At 36.0% G+C, this 18,919-nt stretch overlaps 2 protein-coding genes across 4 annotated transcripts in view; one reads left to right on the plus strand and one right to left on the minus strand.

Moving 5' to 3' along the window:
* LOC105211709 (neurogenic protein mastermind) overlaps positions 1–18,919 on the minus strand; it is a 299,950-nt gene that overhangs the window by 43,101 nt on the left and 237,930 nt on the right. The window lies entirely within an intron of this gene.
* LOC114803935 (protein insensitive-like) lies at positions 11,746–12,584 on the plus strand. The gene has a single exon (XM_029039851.2). The coding sequence runs from the start codon at positions 11,747–11,749 to the stop codon at positions 12,461–12,463; it is 717 nt and encodes a 238-aa protein (XP_028895684.2). The 5' UTR covers position 11,746; the 3' UTR covers positions 12,464–12,584.

Genomic DNA, 18,919 nt, shown 5'->3' on the forward strand with positions numbered 1-18,919 from the left:
ATGTTTATAAATTCTTAAGTAGAAAGTATTTTCGAAGTAACTATGTTTGGGGAACTCTATGCACTCGGTGCCACAGTGGCATGTTGCATGCATACGCAAAGTACTTTTAATCTACTTGCAACAAAGTGTGCGACATTACTTAGACTCTAAGGAATTACGTACGCACACACATGCACACATGCAACCACTCATTGCAAGCACATTCATATTTATTTGCGTTTATAGGGGTAAGGGTAAAAGTGAAAAGTTCGTGAAAGAGCAAAACTTAAATGAACCAAAAACAATGCGTGAGTCAGAGACAGACACTCTCCAGTGTCGATCCATCTATGCGTTTCTTTGGGTCGCGATTCACTGAAATTGACACAAAAAGTACACGATTATTAACCCCAAACGCTTGACGCATTTACATGCCACGTGGGGGGTACATGCACTTGCCACACACGGCTACACATATGAGACACACACACATACCCACATATGACACTCATATACGTTCACTCGATTGCTTGCAACAAAATTGCTCCGCGTTAGAGATAAAGCACAAACTCTAACTGCCATTCAAGCCAAGCGGTGGCGGCAGCGCGTTGCAGCTGCAAAGCTTGTTAACAGCAGCGTGGCACATACAAATACAATGCATAAGAGTTGCCACAAAAACGCCAAAGAACAACGGTAATCACACAGAAGCAACAAAATTAACACTTCATATGCTGCGCGGCGGGGGAACTTTTTGGTTTTTTGGCAAAATTCTGTTCGTGGGGTCTACTATTAGTATAACTAGGGGTGTTCTAATTTCGTGCATTTCTCATAAATTTAAAAATGTTTAACAATTGGTTGATAAGTGTAGTAATATAAAAAAAATTGTTTTTCCTCTCATTATTATTTCATTAGGGTTGTAAAGAATATGACCGAAAAATTAAAAAAAAATATATATTTTATTTAAACAAGTACAATATATGCAATTTGATCAATATTTTTCGTGATTTTGGAGAACATATTTTCATTTCATTTCATTTCAGCTATTTCATGGTGATTTCAGAAAGAAAGCGGGCCAAATTCTAGCACTTGCGATAAGAATCGAAATTTTTCGATGACAAAATCGAAAATCATTTTATCTCGATTCTAACAAATTTGATCGAATTTAGAAAATGTTGCAGTATTATTAGTTTTTTAAAAAGGTCCAAATAAATATTCTATTCTCTAACAAACTTGTTAATTTTTGACGATTTTTCATTAATTTCATTTTTATAATTACTTTTCACATTTAATTCCAAACACTTTAGAACCAACCTCATATTCAAAAAAACCACTGTTCCCACCAAAACTATGTATGTATGTATGTATATCCAACTCCATATCTACACTTATCACTAACCAAACACGCTTTGCTTTTCAGCTCGCGCATTTATGAACTCACAACTCTCGGTTGGTTTCGTAATTGGCGCTTTGACGCTTGCTAGCTAGCTGCCAGCTCGTGGCTGGTGGTCATTACAACCATTTGTTGTTGGCAGCAACGTTTTATGGTTGGCAGACAGCCAGCCACCAACCACCAACCACCAACCACCAGCCGCCAGTCAGTCACAGTGGCAATAAGCAAATGTAAGTACTCGAAACACCGCGCTTTGCCTTGCAGACAGCGCGACGCGGCTGGGGAGCCATAGAATTGTGTAGTGCATAGCGTTTAGGGACCCATGTTTGTTGGTGGGGCGCGCGAGCAAATTGATGTTGTGGGAGCACATGTGTTGAGCACGAGCTACATGAGACAAGTGTGCATATAAGAGTACAGATGTGTATATATATGTATGAGAGTGCATGTGAGTTGGCGTAATTGCAACTGTGCATAATTAATGTGAGAATATGGGTGTATTCTGCAAATGAGCATGGAGCTTTAGTTGCTGTTGGAGATTTTGTTCCAATTTTTTTGAGAGACTTTGTAGAAAAACTAAGTTGCGAATAAATATAAATATAAAGGTTGCCACCAGTTCCAAAATGAATATAAAATGTATTAGTATAAAAGACTACCATTTCATTGTTACAATGAATATTTTTATTTTATTTTAGAATATTTTAAATTATTTTCAGAGCAAAAATTTTTACAGTAGAGTTGCCACATGTTTATAATTTATAAAATTAACATTTTATTACAATCTAATAAGCAAGAAATACACTTTTAATAAGGTTTATCAAAAATAGTAAAATCAGATGGTTGCCACCAGTTCCAAAATATTATAATATTTTTAAAATTTTTGTATAAAATAAATTAAGTTGAAGAGTTATAAGAGCATTTTCAATTGAATTTTTGAAGTAGGGTTACCACATGTTTGAAATCTTTCGATCTATAAAAATTTATATAATTAACGAATACAATAATGAAACTAAAGAGTTTTAAGAAGATCTATAGTTGAAAACATTCTTGAGAAAAGTTGCCATCTGGTTATGTTTTTATATTAGTTGTTAGACAGATGGATTAGATGGTTAGACGGCTAGAGGTCTGTCGGATTTATACTACTCTAGTTTCATGGTTATATAAAACATCTCAACTTCTATTTAAATGTTGAAATAGATTGCTTAAATACATGTGCGTAATAGAAGAGGGTAAGAATAGTTTTAGCCATAAAAAAATATAAATAATTCCAGATAAAGAGAGAATGCTCAATCCAACATCCACATCTTCTTCTTGACTGGTGTAGACACAGCATACGCGGTTATAGGCGAGTCCACAACAGCGCGCCACGCATCTCTCCTTTTGGTAGTTTGTCGCCAATTGGTAATATCAAGTGAAGACAGGTCCTTCTTCACCTGGTCCTTCCATCGGAGTGGAGGTCTCCCTCTTCCTCGGCTTCCATCAGCGGGTACTGCTTCGAAAACTTTCAGAGCTGGAGTGTTTTCATCCATCCGTACAACATGTCCTAGCCAGCGTAGCCGCTGTCTTTTTATTCGTTGGACTATGTCAATGTCGTCGAATAACACATACAGCTCATCATAATTCCATCTTCTGCGGTATTCGCCGTTGCCAATGTTTCAGGGACCATACATCTTCCGCAAAACCTTTCTCTCGAAAACTCTTAGTGACGTCTCATCGGATGTTGACACCGTCCACGCTTCTGCACCATAAAGTAGGGCGGGAATGATGAGGGACTTGTAGAGTTTAATTTTTGATTGTCGAGAGAGGACTTTACTTTTCATTTGCCTACCCAGTCCACAGTAGCACCTGTTGACAAGAGTGATTCTGCGTTGGATTTCAAGGCTGGCATTATTTTCGGTGTTGATGATGGTGCCTAGGTATACGAAATTATCTACAACTTCAAAGTTATGACTGTCAACAGTGATGTGGGGGACGGACCAACATCCACATAGACTTCGAAAATAGGCCAAAATTGAGTTTTAGCTTTTCATTGAAACATGATTTGTCAGAGTTATGGAGAGAAGTATTTGCTAGATTACACTATTTATTGTTGTAAAGGCAGAAAATATTCCCCACATAATTCGACTGTCGTAGGAATCAACCATTTTCTGTTGTATCCCTCCTAAATAAAAAATAAACAAATATGACATTAAAGAAAAAATCGAAATAATCGATGAAAACATATTGAAAAGCATAAAAGATTTCTAACAAAATTCCCCACGTCGTAAAGCACTGAAAAGCGACTTACAACGCAATCAGAAAGAGAATATGTCATTCAAAAACTCAAACTCTAAACAAATTCAATTAGTGCGCACACGCGCAATGAATCATAAACGCGAAACTGCTAATGAACTCAAGTCAAATCATAAAGAAAAAATGCAAAAAAATACTGAAATGTACTGTAATAATTTCTCACACACACACTCATACAATTGACAATCCATCATACGCACTTGTCAGCATGAATAAGTACGAAGTCAATAAAGTCGTACAAAAGAACGGAGAGGGAAGTAAGAAGAAATCGTTAAGAGGAAGATTGAAATGTGAAGCAGTGCATAAAGCGAGGCAGCGGAAGCAACGGCAACCCAACTGCCGAGATGAGTAGGCAAATATAATGCAAGAAAACGGAACAAAAATGTCACAAAATAAAGAAAGATGTTAGAGTACTCATGAATGGTGAAGGGGGTTTGGCAGGGGTAGTGAGGGCGAAACGTGTGTTTACACACCGAAAATGTGTCTGCGATTGAAATTCCGCGTTCGTCACAAAAGTAATGCGGCGACAAGCGATTTATGACACCCAGCGACAGGCAGTCGAAGCATAAAGCGCGTGAGTGAAGGAAGGAAGTGGAGCGCAATGGCATTTCACTAAGCAAACAGCAGCCAGAGGACCAATAAAGGCAAGCGTTGACGCTTTAGATTTTAAAATTTTCAAGCAGGGAAAGAAACCTTATAATGGAGAAGTAAAAAGTGAAAGAAATGAAGAGCGAAAAATTATAATTTTTTTTGTGAGAAAAAGTGAGGGGAAAGTCTCAAAGGCGTAGTTGCAATAGAAATATAATACATAGATTGCATTAAGAGGTTAGTAGCGAATTAAAAGTTGTGTTTTTGCTGTTTTTTAGTTTCTTTCAACAAGGGGAAAATATAAAAATTACGCAATATACATACATATATGCTCAGTAGCAAAAAACTAAGAATGAAAACGAGCAGGAGCTAAGTAAACAATTCCGCACACCCAGCACAAACGCTAAAACACCTTGTAAGCATACTCATCACCGTTATGTGTCGCAATGTGCGTTGGCGGCTGATTTTGCGCCGCACGTCGTACGCGGTGTCGCATAAAAGCACGTGACCTGCATTTGTATGCAAATCACAATGCGAGACGCGATGGGCTTTGAGTTGGCCCAAGGCGCTGTGTTGGCCAAAGCCAAAGCACACCCAATGAATACCTTCTCCTCCTTCTGCTCGGACACAATGGCGCGTAGTGTCAAAAGTTGAGCGCGCGAACGATTCGATTGCAGCCATTTTGGCGCGACAGTTGTCATGAAGCGACCGAAAAGTGGCAAAGTAAGTATAAAATGCGGACTGGCAGAAGTAAAGTGAAGTCGGAGCCTAGAGTGGCGTGAAGTGAAGTGCCTTGCGGATGCAATGATGAGGCCATTTAAACCGAATTCAACGACAACAGCAACAACAACAGTACTAGAAAGGGGAGTACGGCACATAAAAGCAGCAGGAGTGCCTCGTAAGTGCTCGTAAAAGCCGCGCTGCGCGTTGATGCTGTTGAATGTTTGGGTGATGTGGGGTGAGGGTGATAAAAGCTCACAATACTTACACGTACACTTTTCGTGTGCAACAAAAACAAGAAATGCAAAAAAAAGTAGCAAAAAATTGATTGCTGCGGGTATTACAGCAAGTCACCGCGACGGGGCGTATGAGTAACAGCTTTAGTGCGCCCATAAATGTGAGCCCGCGAATGGCTAGTAATGACTTGAAGTGCCAAAAAGAGCGCTCTCGTTGGACAATCGGCAATGAAAGGAGTTCTCTCAGATTCTTTCCACCTTCATTTCATTTTATTTCGCTGTGTTCGTGGCACTTTTAAAGCAGGTGCTAAGTAGCGGGTATCAGTGAGAGATATGAAAGTTATTTGCTGGCTCAAAAGTCATTACGTGTACTTGTAGTAAATGTGGCATCCAGGTATCAGCGTGGGTTCAAATTTATGCCTTTTAATTTGCCGTAAAAAATGCGGAAGCACATAGTATGTGTATGCGTTTGTTAGGTGCTGCCTTTCGTATTCTCTGCATTTAATAAAGGGAGAGGACAAGGACCGGTCTGTATATATTTCAAAGAAAATATTTAAGAATGCATATACTTTTGTATATATTATGTTTCATTATTAAAACTGTCTAAATTTTATTTTACTTTTCACAGTTGTTCTTAGAGTGGCCTCCATTTTCATTCACTACAGACAAACAGAAAAAAAATCTGCAAATTTTCTGGTAAAATATAATAAATTACTACAGCAGCTCGACACAATATAAGAAAACTCAAAGCAAAACAAAAGAAGGCAGATGAAAAATCCGAATAATAAGTAAATGAAAGCCCAAATAACCAAGCTACCAGCTACTTTAATGCACACAAAAATTATGTTTCTTTCGGGTCACAGAAAGTACCATAGGCAAGTAAGCACAAAATAAATTACAACTAGGGCAGCTCATTACTTTTTCCAACAGTTTCACTTTTTCATACAAAGACCTAAGATGTGTTGTTCGCCTGAGTAAACACACTGCAGCAATTACTATATGAAATAAAATATAAAATATTTAATATATATGTACATTTAGTTTTTGCGCATCAGACGTTGAGAGAATGACATGGCTTTGTTGGTGTTAGAGGACAATAATAATAATATCAATGTGGCACTTAACCTTCGCACAGCTGCCGAAGATACGAAAAACGCCAGCAGCTATGAGACATTTAATATGTTGACCGCGAAAAAGTTGCAAAAAATAATGCAAGCAAACGTGTATTAAAAGCAGAAATTGAAAGAAAAAGAGAAGTGAAGAATTGAAGAAGACACAGTAGGGATTTAATACATATTTGTAGTGTTGGTGGTAGCAACCTGTGAAGGAAAGGATAATTATACTATAAAACAATTCGAACATAGTATCTTAATGAAAGTTATCTAGTTTTCGAGGAACTCCTTCGAGAGTTGTTAATAAAGTTCTTTAAATGATTCTTGGCTAGAAGAGAAATGCTTTCGATTAACCTAAAAGGGTTCAAACAAAGTCTATGTCAAGCTCTTGAGTCTATGTATGTCTTGATTAAGCGAATAACCATACTAGATGTGTTCAAAAAACAGCGGGAATAACGGGAATCGTATTTTGAAGAAAAAAATACAAATGTTTTCATTCGCCTACATTAATGTTGTCGCCTTCAAAATAGAGTTTCATCCAATCATCAAAACATTTCTTAAGCTCGATTTGGATTGCAAGGATTTCTCGTATGCTTGTAAAACGACGCCCTTTAAGGTTCTCTTTATTTTTGGAAATAGGAAAAGGTCACACCGAGTCATTTCTGGTTGGGGTAATGTTTTAGGTTACAGTATTGTTTTAGGCCAAGTCAAGATTAGCCTTCAACCAGAATTGATATAGTGCCTAGTTAGTTTGTAGAACTCTGTAAGTTCAAAAGACAATATCAAAAGCCAGCAGAACTCTTCAAGACCCTACTAGGAAGTAAGATATAATCTGAGTTGCCATCTTTAGCGAGCTTATGTCTCAGCTGATGTCTAAGTGGTCAGAAGTTTCAGACTACACTTGAATAGCAGCTGTAATTGACTAAGGGACTTATAATCTTGGTATGTGTCTTAGATAAAAATACGCCTAAATGTGTGAAATATTTATTCAAAATATGTAAAATAAGACTAACAACAAAAAATAATAGTAAATATAAAAAAATAATAATTGGGTACAACTGAAAGCTATGGATTATTCTAGAAGACTCTATCAAAAACACATAATAGCATCATAAATGAAGCGTTTACATTACGAATTTAGAATTATGTAAAACCCATTAAAATTGAAATTGAAAAATAATTAATTTCTTAAAGACACAAGCATATATTTTTCATATTAAATTTTACCAGAAACTCGCTTCAACACCTAAATATTGTTAAATCAACACAAGACACACAACACAGAGCGCACGTTTTATATTGCCTTTTACAACACACTTCTTCGGCGGTGCTCCGTTATTTAGTGGTATACGCTGAAAAATTAAATTACGACGTGCTTTTGGTTGCACAATATTCAGGAAAATACCTGAAATACAACAATAAACAATACAACAAACCCTCTCACCCTACACTCTTCCTACCATACCAACACCTACGCCAAAGCGCCCATTCAGCACCTAATCGTCTATGCGTCGCGTAACCTTAGCTATGATTTTCTTGCGCTCGTTTTTTGTTGTTTTGCTTGAAGCTCGAAGCGCCGCCAAGCTAAAGACCAGCAAAAAAGCAGCAGCTCATACTTCAATTTAACGTCACGCGGCGCTCACCCGCCCTTTATTGTTTTCCTGAGTGGAAAATTGCAATTTCCGTAAACTAATTTTTTGCCGCTGCGCGCATTTGCCCCCAACATCGTCATCGTCATCGCCATCCAGCGCCGTTCATTGTAGTTTTTCTTCATCAGTGGAAATATTCACGCTCTTCGCATTCGGCGCATAGTTGCATGTTGTGACGGGGGGGAGGAGGGATAGTGGTTCAATGTATGTATGTGTGTCTGTGTGAAGGACAAGTGGACTCTTGCAAACCCTCAACCAGACGTCAGAGCTTCAATTTGGAAATAAATGATTATTTGCGCCTTAAATGCTGCTTTGTTTTTTGTTTTTTGCTTATTGTTTACGGTTAACTGTTGCTGGCGTTGCCACTGAGTATGCTGCCAGATTGTTCGCATGAAATCGCGCTAGAGTGGTAATCAGTAGTGGTTTGAGGTAAGTCTACGGGGTAGTGTTGAGCAGCGCGCTATGGGTTTGTATGGTGGAGTCCAGCAAAACGCTTTGGCTTGAAATCAGCGCTCATCGCGAATTTGCATTTCTTTGTTTCGCAAATTGTTTTCGGTTGTTAATGAATTCATTTGCTGTAATTAATCTATTTGGTATTTGGTTGGCTGACGGAGTGTTGTGGGGAGAATGCTCAAATGAGTGTAGTTTGTTACTTACTGAAGGGTGAAAAGGATTCTAACTGCTGCGACTGCAATTAGAAAATTTCGATTTGTCGATGGAAAAGAAACGGATTTTGAAATTATTAAACAGAATTTAAGGTCAATGCTAGAGTTAAATTCAGAAGTGGTCCAGATCTTGAGTCTATATTGAGTATGGTTTTCAGCAAAGAGTCCAAAGCCAGACTTAATATTATTTCTTAATTGTATAACTGTCATTATGCTTTACCTAACTGAGATAATTAAAAATTTGTTTCTCGTTAGTGGCACCACCAGGAGAGCAAATAAAAAATTAAAGAAATTAACAAAGCTTCTGGTGACTTAAGTAGCACAAGCATCCACGCGCGTGCAACGCCATCGATTAAACATTTTGTAACCCAAAACGCACTCATGTAACTTTTCAACCGATTTTATGTGCAATTCCCACCACTGCAAGCGCTTACAAAGAATTTACTGCACGTAAAAATTACTTGCCACCAAGAGAGTTTCTCGTGCGTTACATACAAGCGTCGACGATAAGAAATGCAATCATAATTTTAATATTTTAATGTGCTTTCGGCGGCGTCGTCGTTTGTTCGCAGCCAACTCAAGCGCTGCTGCTTGAAGTAGAATGTCCTTGACGATGTTGCCAATAAGTAATTTCACTATCACAAGCGGCAGTGGCAGCAGAAGCTATTACTATCTGCTACAATGGCGTAGCACTTATTGCTGAGCACACACTTGCGAGCAGAAATTATAGCTAATGTATGCACATACATACATACACATTTGAAAATATATATGTGAAAGAAGCTACAAACAATGTAGCAGCAACAACAACAAAGTCTGGTAAGTGCGAGTGGCCATAGATAAACTTGCCACAGCACATGCCACACAATAAGCAAGCAGGCGGCTGTTGTTGTTGTCATTATTGCAACAATTTGCAGCATTCACTGCGGCGCAATACATTCAGCACTCAAGCGCAAAGCATTGAGCATTCAACAATCACTGTCACAGCCAATTTTGCGAAGACAAACAAAGAACTTGCGTCAATTCAGAGAAAATCCACTGAGTGGTATAATTTCGAAAATGAATAGACAGTGGCAATGAGTGAGAATCAACGGCAATAATGGCTGTTGCTAATGGCTGAGACAAAAGTGGTCACAATGATACAAGAAATTGCGCATATGCATTTTAAGCGTAGACGTGAACTAGTCCTAATATGAACTAGTTAACTAGGATACTGAAATAACATTAGTTCAAATTTATTTTATTTATTAAAAATTGTTAAAATATATGTAATCGACAAGGAACTAGTAACAAATGATACTCAAATAACAAAAACTAACTAGTTACAAATTATGCCGAAATATGACTAGTTACAAACTAGTTGAAAAAAGTGCCAAATAATTGTAATTAGTCAAACATTATATTGTTTTAGCCTATTTTCTACAAATGTGAACAAGTTACTGTATTGCTCCAAATTAAACTAGTTCGTAACTAGTACCAAACTAACGAGTACAAAAAAATATACGGAAATGCGTTGTAATTTTCATCGAGTTAACGAAAATAACAGTAGATTAATGCCAAGATTGTCTATATGGCGTTAGTTTAAGGGGAGATACAAATAGTTTAAACAATAAAGATTGCAATCGGCCGATCTAACAGTTAGCCAGACTAGTTATTTTAGTATATTTGCTCCTCGGCAATTATTAATTGTTTTACAGAATTTCATTTAATTTGGCTCACTTAACAACAGTTAGAAGAATTTTTCGAAATAATAAGAGTCATTCTGGAGAAAACATCTCTAAAACTGAATATCTAGATCTGCAACTAAATACAAAGTAGAAAGCTGACACTACTCTTTAAAACATTGTTTTCCCTGCTTAACACATTGAGTGCCATGGCTCCGCGTTTTCGTGCGACAGGCATTGTCTGGCCTTAGGTATTGTCATGTGTTTTTGGTTGACGCTAAATGTATTTCTAGTAGCCTAATGTTTGCCCTAAATTTTAGTCCAAGTTTCACAGAGATATCGTCATTTTTGCGGTTTATATGATAAAAAATCGGAGGTTCTTTTTAATTTTGAAAATTTATTGGAATTCATTCCATATTTCGGAAAAAAGTATAAAAAAGATATTGAAAAATTAAAAGTAGGATGTGATAACTACAATTACATTAATTTTTTAGATGTGTATATTTTGGAAAGCAATCAATGCACATTTGGGGAGTGTTGGGGCATTGCGGACAGTACGTAGTTGTCCTTTTGATATTCTTTCTTGCTTCCTTTCGACTAAATTTTCTTTTTGCTTCAGCGTAGCATAAAACACAAGCACGTCGGATGGTTTTATTATTTTCATCTCTTTTTGTGATAATATGTTTTGATTGCGATACAGGATGCGGGGATGTGAGATCTAGTAGGCCCTTCGCAACCCGTTCACGGAATGTTCGTATATTAATGTTTCTATTCGTAGCTGCTTTATAAACAGTGTAGGCATTTACCACCGAAATTTAAATAAATGTAAAGGAAAATGCGTAAAAAGAAAATAAATAAGATACATCAAAAAAATCGCGTCGCACATTTTCGTACGACATCGATTTTTACGATTGCAATTCCGTCGTGCAGTGCCATGTGCGACAAAAAAAACCGTTATAAAATCCAAAATAAACCACAAAATCATCCGGGATTGGCGCAGAACTGAATATTTCCTACTTTTACACCAGTTTATAGCAAAAAAATGTGCTTGGCACCCGAGGAAGGTTTTCGTCAAAACCCCTTGGCACTCAATGTGTTAAATGACGATGTGGTCTTCATTCTAATTTCTTTCTAGATCATTTATATGAATATGAGTAGTAAAAAATCAAGTATGAAGTGCCTATTTCACGCCTACCTGTTTTTGTTCAGCCCTCGTTAAAGTTTTTAAGAACTATTGTTGACAACAAAAGTTTTTTACCTTACCTAAACTAAAAGGATTAAAACGTTATTCTTAAAGATTAAAGGTTAATGACAGGTAGTCCTTACAGCTACCTGCATGGTCACTCACTCCCTCCGAAAGAGTATAAAACCTGTGTGACTTTGCGTCATATCATCATTAGCATTTAAGCTAAAGACAGATAAACACGTAAGTAGTGAAAAAAAAAATAGAAAGAAATATGTCTAATATTTGGATTCTTAACTATTTATTTCATAGCACAGAAACAGAATTTACAGCGCTACAACGCTTTCTGGACAATCAACAAACATTACCAATGGATCTAGAAACGAACGAAGAGGCTTTGGATCTGTCGATGGCTCCAAGAATAAACATGGAACAAGATGAACACGAACAGGATATCAATAACTCAAGTGTGCAACATGAATCAAGTGAAGATTCTTCCACCGATTCCGAGTCAAGTGCAGATTATTCCACCGATTCCGAGTCGGAACTGGAACAAATGCAAATGTTATTTCAGGAACCCGTAGTTCCGGAAATAACATTTGAGAACACAGAAGAGAAGGAAAACATACCAGAAGAGGAGGCTGACGAATCACAAGCCATACAAATTGGTCCGAATGGCACAACCATTTCCGCCAATGATTGTAAAAAAGTTCGTTGGACTAACGCTTCAATCGCTACCAGGACTTTGCTCGAAGTGGTTTTTGATAGACAAACTCTTGCCACACACACTCTAAGCGGCAAACCGTCTCCCGCTTTTCTTCATCTCGGACGACCAGTGAAGCGACAATTGAATCCAAAGAAGGTGGAGGATATCATCTGTTACGTACGAGCAGTATTTAATTGCTCTGTGAAGGAAATTAGGATGTCTATAACAATGAAGTGTGCCGACATCGCAAGGTCCGCGAAACGCATGAGGAATAGGCGCAATTAAGAGATGTATGGTTTGCCTTTATAATTGATTAATTAATGTAAAATTGGGGATGACTGAATAGGTATAGGAATAGGTAATAATTTTAAAATTTTTGTAATTTAAAAATATTGTACTTCTTTCAAAAATGTATTTTTTTTAAATTAATCTTCGTAAATATTTTTTAAATTATATAATTATGTTATTAAATATAAAATTGTATGTAACAATATTTTAGTTTAAGATTTAGAATTAATATAATAAGTATTTAGAAACTGTCTAGTAATAGGAACCTTGTCAGAATGTAAATCAGAAAAACCTAATTTTTAAAAATTTCTTGTAATGTTGTAATCATGTAATATAATGAATTAATAAGTATTTAGAAACTGTCTAGTGTAAATGAAAAAAAAACCTAATTTTTAAGAATTTCTTGTAATGTTATAATCATGTAATGTAATTATAAAAGAAAAGTAATCATGTAATGTAATGTGTAATCATGTAATGTAATTATAAAAGAAAAATAATCATGTAATGTAATGTTGTAATCATGTAATGTAATTATAAAAGATAAATAAATATATTAGAAACTTAAAATATAATTTTATTATCATTACTTTTCTGAAAACAAATGAGATTTTAGCATGGCTGGTTCTCTCATCCATTTCTTTGATTCCCTGTCGACAACTTTTTTCAAATTTTTTGTTGCTTCGTTTATGCCAACTTTTGTCCTTTGTCTATATCTCTGCCGTTTAGCGTAAGTTTCTGTTTGTTTGTGTCACAATCGTTTAAAATTAGCTGGAAGTAGACACTCAAAAAGCGATTTCACATAGTGCCTTTTTCTATTCGTTTCTGGTTGACAACTAATAGTTACTTTTTTCTGCTGTTCGAGTACATTTTTTTGTAGTCAAATGAGCTGCTGTAGTTGTCTCTTTTATTGACTGTATGCGCTTAACTACTCTTGAACTGTCTATGAATGTCATTTTTACTAAAATGAGTGCTCAATAACTTTTTTCGTATTACTTTTAGCAAGGACTGCACTAAATTGATATTTGAAGCTTTTCAGAGTAAAATATATTTATAAGAATATTGATTGATTTCTCAAGGATATCTTTTACAAAAAATAGACATGTAACGTGGGTTTATGGATACGATGATTTTCTATAGTGGAGAAATTATGTCAAATAATTGTAATCAGTAAAACATTATATTGATTTAGCCTATTTTCTAGAAATGTGAAAAAATTACTGAATTGCTCCAAATTAAACTAGTTCGTAACTAGTACCAAACTAACGAGTACAAAAAAATATAAGGAAATGCGTCGTAGTTTTCATCGAGTTAACGAAAATAGCCTTAACTACAGTAGATTGCACTTCATAGACTCTGTACACAACTTAGATGCCGTGCAAGGACCAAGTGCGACCGATTTGTGTAAAATATATGTAAATTCCCTCAATGTGCGCCAAAAGATGCCATCATGCAGATAGAGAGTAGAAATTGTGGCAACCGAATTTTAAAAATGGCCTAAATACACCACCGAGAATGCGGCAAGTGGCGTTGGTGAACACCAACTGCCACTACACACTTCCAACTGCAACAACAACAAGCAGAGTGTTGACATCAATGCTCAGCGTGGTGATGTGATGTGGTTTACTTTGAGTCGCCGATAGCACTCAACACTCGTTACAAAGATAAGGCGCAGAGTGCAGTTTGATAATTGAAAAGCCAGCAGCCAATTCGAGTGCATTTCGGCGAGTGTCAGCGGTGGTAACAGCTCGATTTGAACTGCAGATAAAATGTCGGGCGTGTCAGTGGCACTTAAGTAGCGCGCGGAGATTAATGCCAAGATTGTCTATTAAAAGATTGTCTATATGGCGTTAGTTTAAGGGGAGATACAAATAGTTTAAACAATAAAGATTGCAATCGGCCGATCTAACAGTTAGCCAGACTAGTTATTTTAGTATATTTGCTCCTCGGCAATTATTAATTGTTTTACAGAATTTCATTTAATTTGGCTCACTTAACAACAGTTAGAAGAATTTTTCGAAATAATAAGAGTCATTCTGGAGAAAACATCTCTAAAACTGAATATCTAGATCTGCAACTAAATACAAAGTAGAAAGCTGACACTACTCTTTAAAACATTGTTTTCCCTGCTTAACACATTGAGTGCCATGGCTCCGCGTTTTCGTGCGACAGGCATTGTCTGGCCTTAGGTATTGTCATGTGTTTTTGGTTGACGCTAAATGTATTTCTAGTAGCCTAATGTTTGCCCTAAATTTTAGTCCAAGTTTCACAGAGATATCGTCATTTTTGCGGTTTATATGATAAAAAATCGGAGGTTCTTTTTAATTTTGAAAATTTATTGGAATTCATTCCATATTTCGGAAAAAAGTATAAAAAAGATATTGAAAAATTAAAAGTAGGATGTGATAACTACAATTACATTATTTTTTTAGATGTGTATATTTTGGAAAGCAATCAATGCACATTTGGGGAGTGTTGGGGCATTGCGGACAGTACGTAGTTGTCCTTTTGATATTCTTTCTTGCTTCCTTTCGACTAAATTTTCTTTTTGCTTCAGCGTAGCATAAAACACAAGCACGTCGGATGGTTTTATTATTTTCATCTCTTTTTGTGATAATATGTTTTGATTGCGATACAGGATGCGGGGATGTGAGATCTAGTAGGCCCTTCGCAACCCGTTCACGGAATGTTCGTATATTAATGTTTCTATTCGTAGCTGCTTTATAAACAGTGTAGGCATTTACCACCGAAATTTAAATAAATGTAAAGGAAAATGCGTAAAAAGAAAATAAATAAGATACATCAAAAAAATCGCGTCGCACATTTTCGTACGACATCGATTTTTACGATTGCAATTCCGTCGTGCAGTGCCATGTGCGACAAAAAAAACCGTTATAAAATCCAAAATAAACCACAAAATCATCCGGGATTGGCGCAGAACTGAATATTTCCTACTTTTACACCAGTTTATAGCAAAAAAATGTGCTTGGCACCCGAGGAAGGTTTTCGTCAAAACCCCTTGGCACTCAATGTGTTAAATGACGATGTGGTCTTCATTCTAATTTCTTTCTAGATCATTTATATGAATATGAGTAGTAAAAAATCAAGTATGAAGTGCCTATTTCACGCCTACCTGTTTTTGTTCAGCCCTCGTTAAAGTTTTTAAGAACTATTGTTGACAACAAAAGTTTTTTACCTTACCTAAACTAAAAGGATTAAAACGTTATTCTTAAAGATTAAAGGTTAATGACAGGTAGTCCTTACAGCTACCTGCATGGTCACTCACTCCCTCCGAAAGAGTATAAAACCTGTGTGACTTTGCGTCATATCATCATTAGCATTTAAGCTAAAGACAGATAAACACGTAAGTAGTGAAAAAAAAAATAGAAAGAAATATGTCTAATATTTGGATTCTTAACTATTTATTTCATAGCACAGAAACAGAATTTACAGCGCTACAACGCTTTCTGGACAATCAACAAACATTACCAATGGATCTAGAAACGAACGAAGAGGCTTTGGATCTGTCGATGGCTCCAAGAATAAACATGGAACAAGATGAACACGAACAGGATATCAATAACTCAAGTGTGCAACATGAATCAAGTGAAGATTCTTCCACCGATTCCGAGTCAAGTGCAGATTATTCCACCGATTCCGAGTCGGAACTGGAACAAATGCAAATGTTATTTCAGGAACCCGTAGTTCCGGAAATAACATTTGAGAACACAGAAGAGAAGGAAAACATACCAGAAGAGGAGGCTGACGAATCACAAGCCATACAAATTGGTCCGAATGGCACAACCATTTCCGCCAATGATTGTAAAAAAGTTCGTTGGACTAACGCTTCAATCGCTACCAGGACTTTGCTCGAAGTGGTTTTTGATAGACAAACTCTTGCCACACACACTCTAAGCGGCAAACCGTCTCCCGCTTTTCTTCATCTCGGACGACCAGTGAAGCGACAATTGAATCCAAAGAAGGTGGAGGATATCATCTGTTACGTACGAGCAGTATTTAATTGCTCTGTGAAGGAAATTAGGATGTCTATAACAATGAAGTGTGCCGACATCGCAAGGTCCGCGAAACGCATGAGGAATAGGCGCAATTAAGAGATGTATGGTTTGCCTTTATAATTGATTAATTAATGTAAAATTGGGGATGACTGAATAGGTATAGGAATAGGTAATAATTTTAAAATTTTTGTAATTTAAAAATATTGTACTTCTTTCAAAAATGTATTTTTTTTAAATTAATCTTCGTAAATATTTTTTAAATTATATAATTATGTTATTAAATATAAAATTGTATGTAACAATATTTTAGTTTAAGATTTAGAATTAATATAATAAGTATTTAGAAACTGTCTAGTAATAGGAACCTTGTCAGAATGTAAATCAGAAAAACCTAATTTTTAAAAATTTCTTGTAATGTTGTAATCATGTAATATAATGAATTAATAAGTATTTAGAAACTGTCTAGTGTAAATGAAAAAAAAACCTAATTTTTAAGAATTTCTTGTAATGTTATAATCATGTAATGTAATTATAAAAGAAAAGTAATCATGTAATGTAATGTGTAATCATGTAATGTAATTATAAAAGAAAAATAATCATGTAATGTAATGTTGTAATCATGTAATGTAATTATAAAAGATAAATAAATATATTAGAAACTTAAAATATAATTTTATTATCATTACTTTTCTGAAAACAAATGAGATTTTAGCATGGCTGGTTCTCTCATCCATTTCTTTGATTCCCTGTCGACAACTTTTTTCAAATTTTTTGTTGCTTCGTTTATGCCAACTTTTGTCCTTTGTCTATATCTCTGCCGTTTAGCGTAAGTTTCTGTTTGTTTGTGTCACAATCGTTTAAAATTAGCTGGAAGTAGACACTCAAAAAGCGATTTCACATAGTGCCTTTTTCTATTCGTTTCTGGTTGACAACTAATAGTTACTTTTTTCTGCTGTTCGAGTACATTTTTTTGTAGTCAAATGAGCTGCTGTAGTTGTCTCTTTTATTGACTGTATGCGCTTAACTACTCTTGAACTGTCTATGAATGTCATTTTTACTAAAATGAGTGCTCAATAACTTTTTTCGTATTACTTTTAGCAAGGACTGCACTAAATTGATATTTGAAGCTTTTCAGAGTAAAATATATTTATAAGAATATTGATTGATTTCTCAAGGATATCTTTTACAAAAAATAGACATGTAACGTGGGTTTATGGATACGATGATTTTCTATAGTGGAGAAATTATGTCAAATAATTGTAATCAGTAAAACATTATATTGATTTAGCCTATTTTCTAGAAATGTGAAAAAATTACTGAATTGCTCCAAATTAAACTAGTTCGTAACTAGTACCAAACTAACGAGTACAAAAAAATATAAGGAAATGCGTCGTAGTTTTCATCGAGTTAACGAAAATAGCCTTAACTACAGTAGATTGCACTTCATAGACTCTGTACACAACTTAGATGCCGTGCAAGGACCAAGTGCGACCGATTTGTGTAAAATATATGTAAATTCCCTCAATGTGCGCCAAAAGATGCCATCATGCAGATAGAGAGTAGAAATTGTGGCAACCGAATTTTAAAAATGGCCTAAATACACCACCGAGAATGCGGCAAGTGGCGTTGGTGAACACCAACTGCCACTACACACTTCCAACTGCAACAACAACAAGCAGAGTGTTGACATCAATGCTCAGCGTGGTGATGTGATGTGGTTTACTTTGAGTCGCCGATAGCACTCAACACTCGTTACAAAGATAAGGCGCAGAGTGCAGTTTGATAATTGAAAAGCCAGCAGCCAATTCGAGTGCATTTCGGCGAGTGTCAGCGGTGGTAACAGCTCGATTTGAACTGCAGATAAAATGTCGGGCGTGTCAGTGGCACTTAAGTAGCGCGCGGAGATTAATGCCAAGATTGTCTATTAAAAGATTGTCTATATGGCGTTAGTTTAAGGGGAGATACAAATAGTTTAAACAATAAAGATTGCAATCGGCCGATCTAACAGTTAGCCAGACTAGTTATTTTAGTATATTTGCTCCTCGGCAATTATTAATTGTTTTACAGAATTTCATTTAATTTGGCTCACTTAACAACAGTTAGAAGAATTTTTCGAAATAATAAGAGTCATTCTGGAGAAAACATCTCTAAAACTGAATATCTAGATCTGCAACTAAATACAAAGTAGAAAGCTGACACTACTCTTTAAAACATTGTTTTCCCTGCTTAACACATTGAGTGCCATGGCTCCGCGTTTTCGTGCGACAGGCATTGTCTGGCCTTAGGTATTGTCATGTGTTTTTGGTTGACGCTAAATGTATTTCTAGTAGCCTAATGTTTGCCCTAAATTTTAGTCCAAGTTTCACAGAGATATCGTCATTTTTGCGGTTTATATGATAAAAAATCGGAGGTTCTTTTTAATTTTGAAAATTTATTGGAA

This window comes from Zeugodacus cucurbitae, chromosome 6 (assembly GCF_028554725.1).
Source record: "Zeugodacus cucurbitae isolate PBARC_wt_2022May chromosome 6, idZeuCucr1.2, whole genome shotgun sequence".
Lineage (NCBI taxonomy): Eukaryota > Metazoa > Arthropoda > Insecta > Diptera > Tephritidae > Zeugodacus > Zeugodacus cucurbitae.

Excerpts from the sequence above, each read along its gene's own strand:
- LOC114803935 (XM_029039851.2), top strand. The coding sequence starts at position 11,747 with ATGTCTAATATTTGGATTCTTAACTATTTATTTCATAGCACAGAAACA.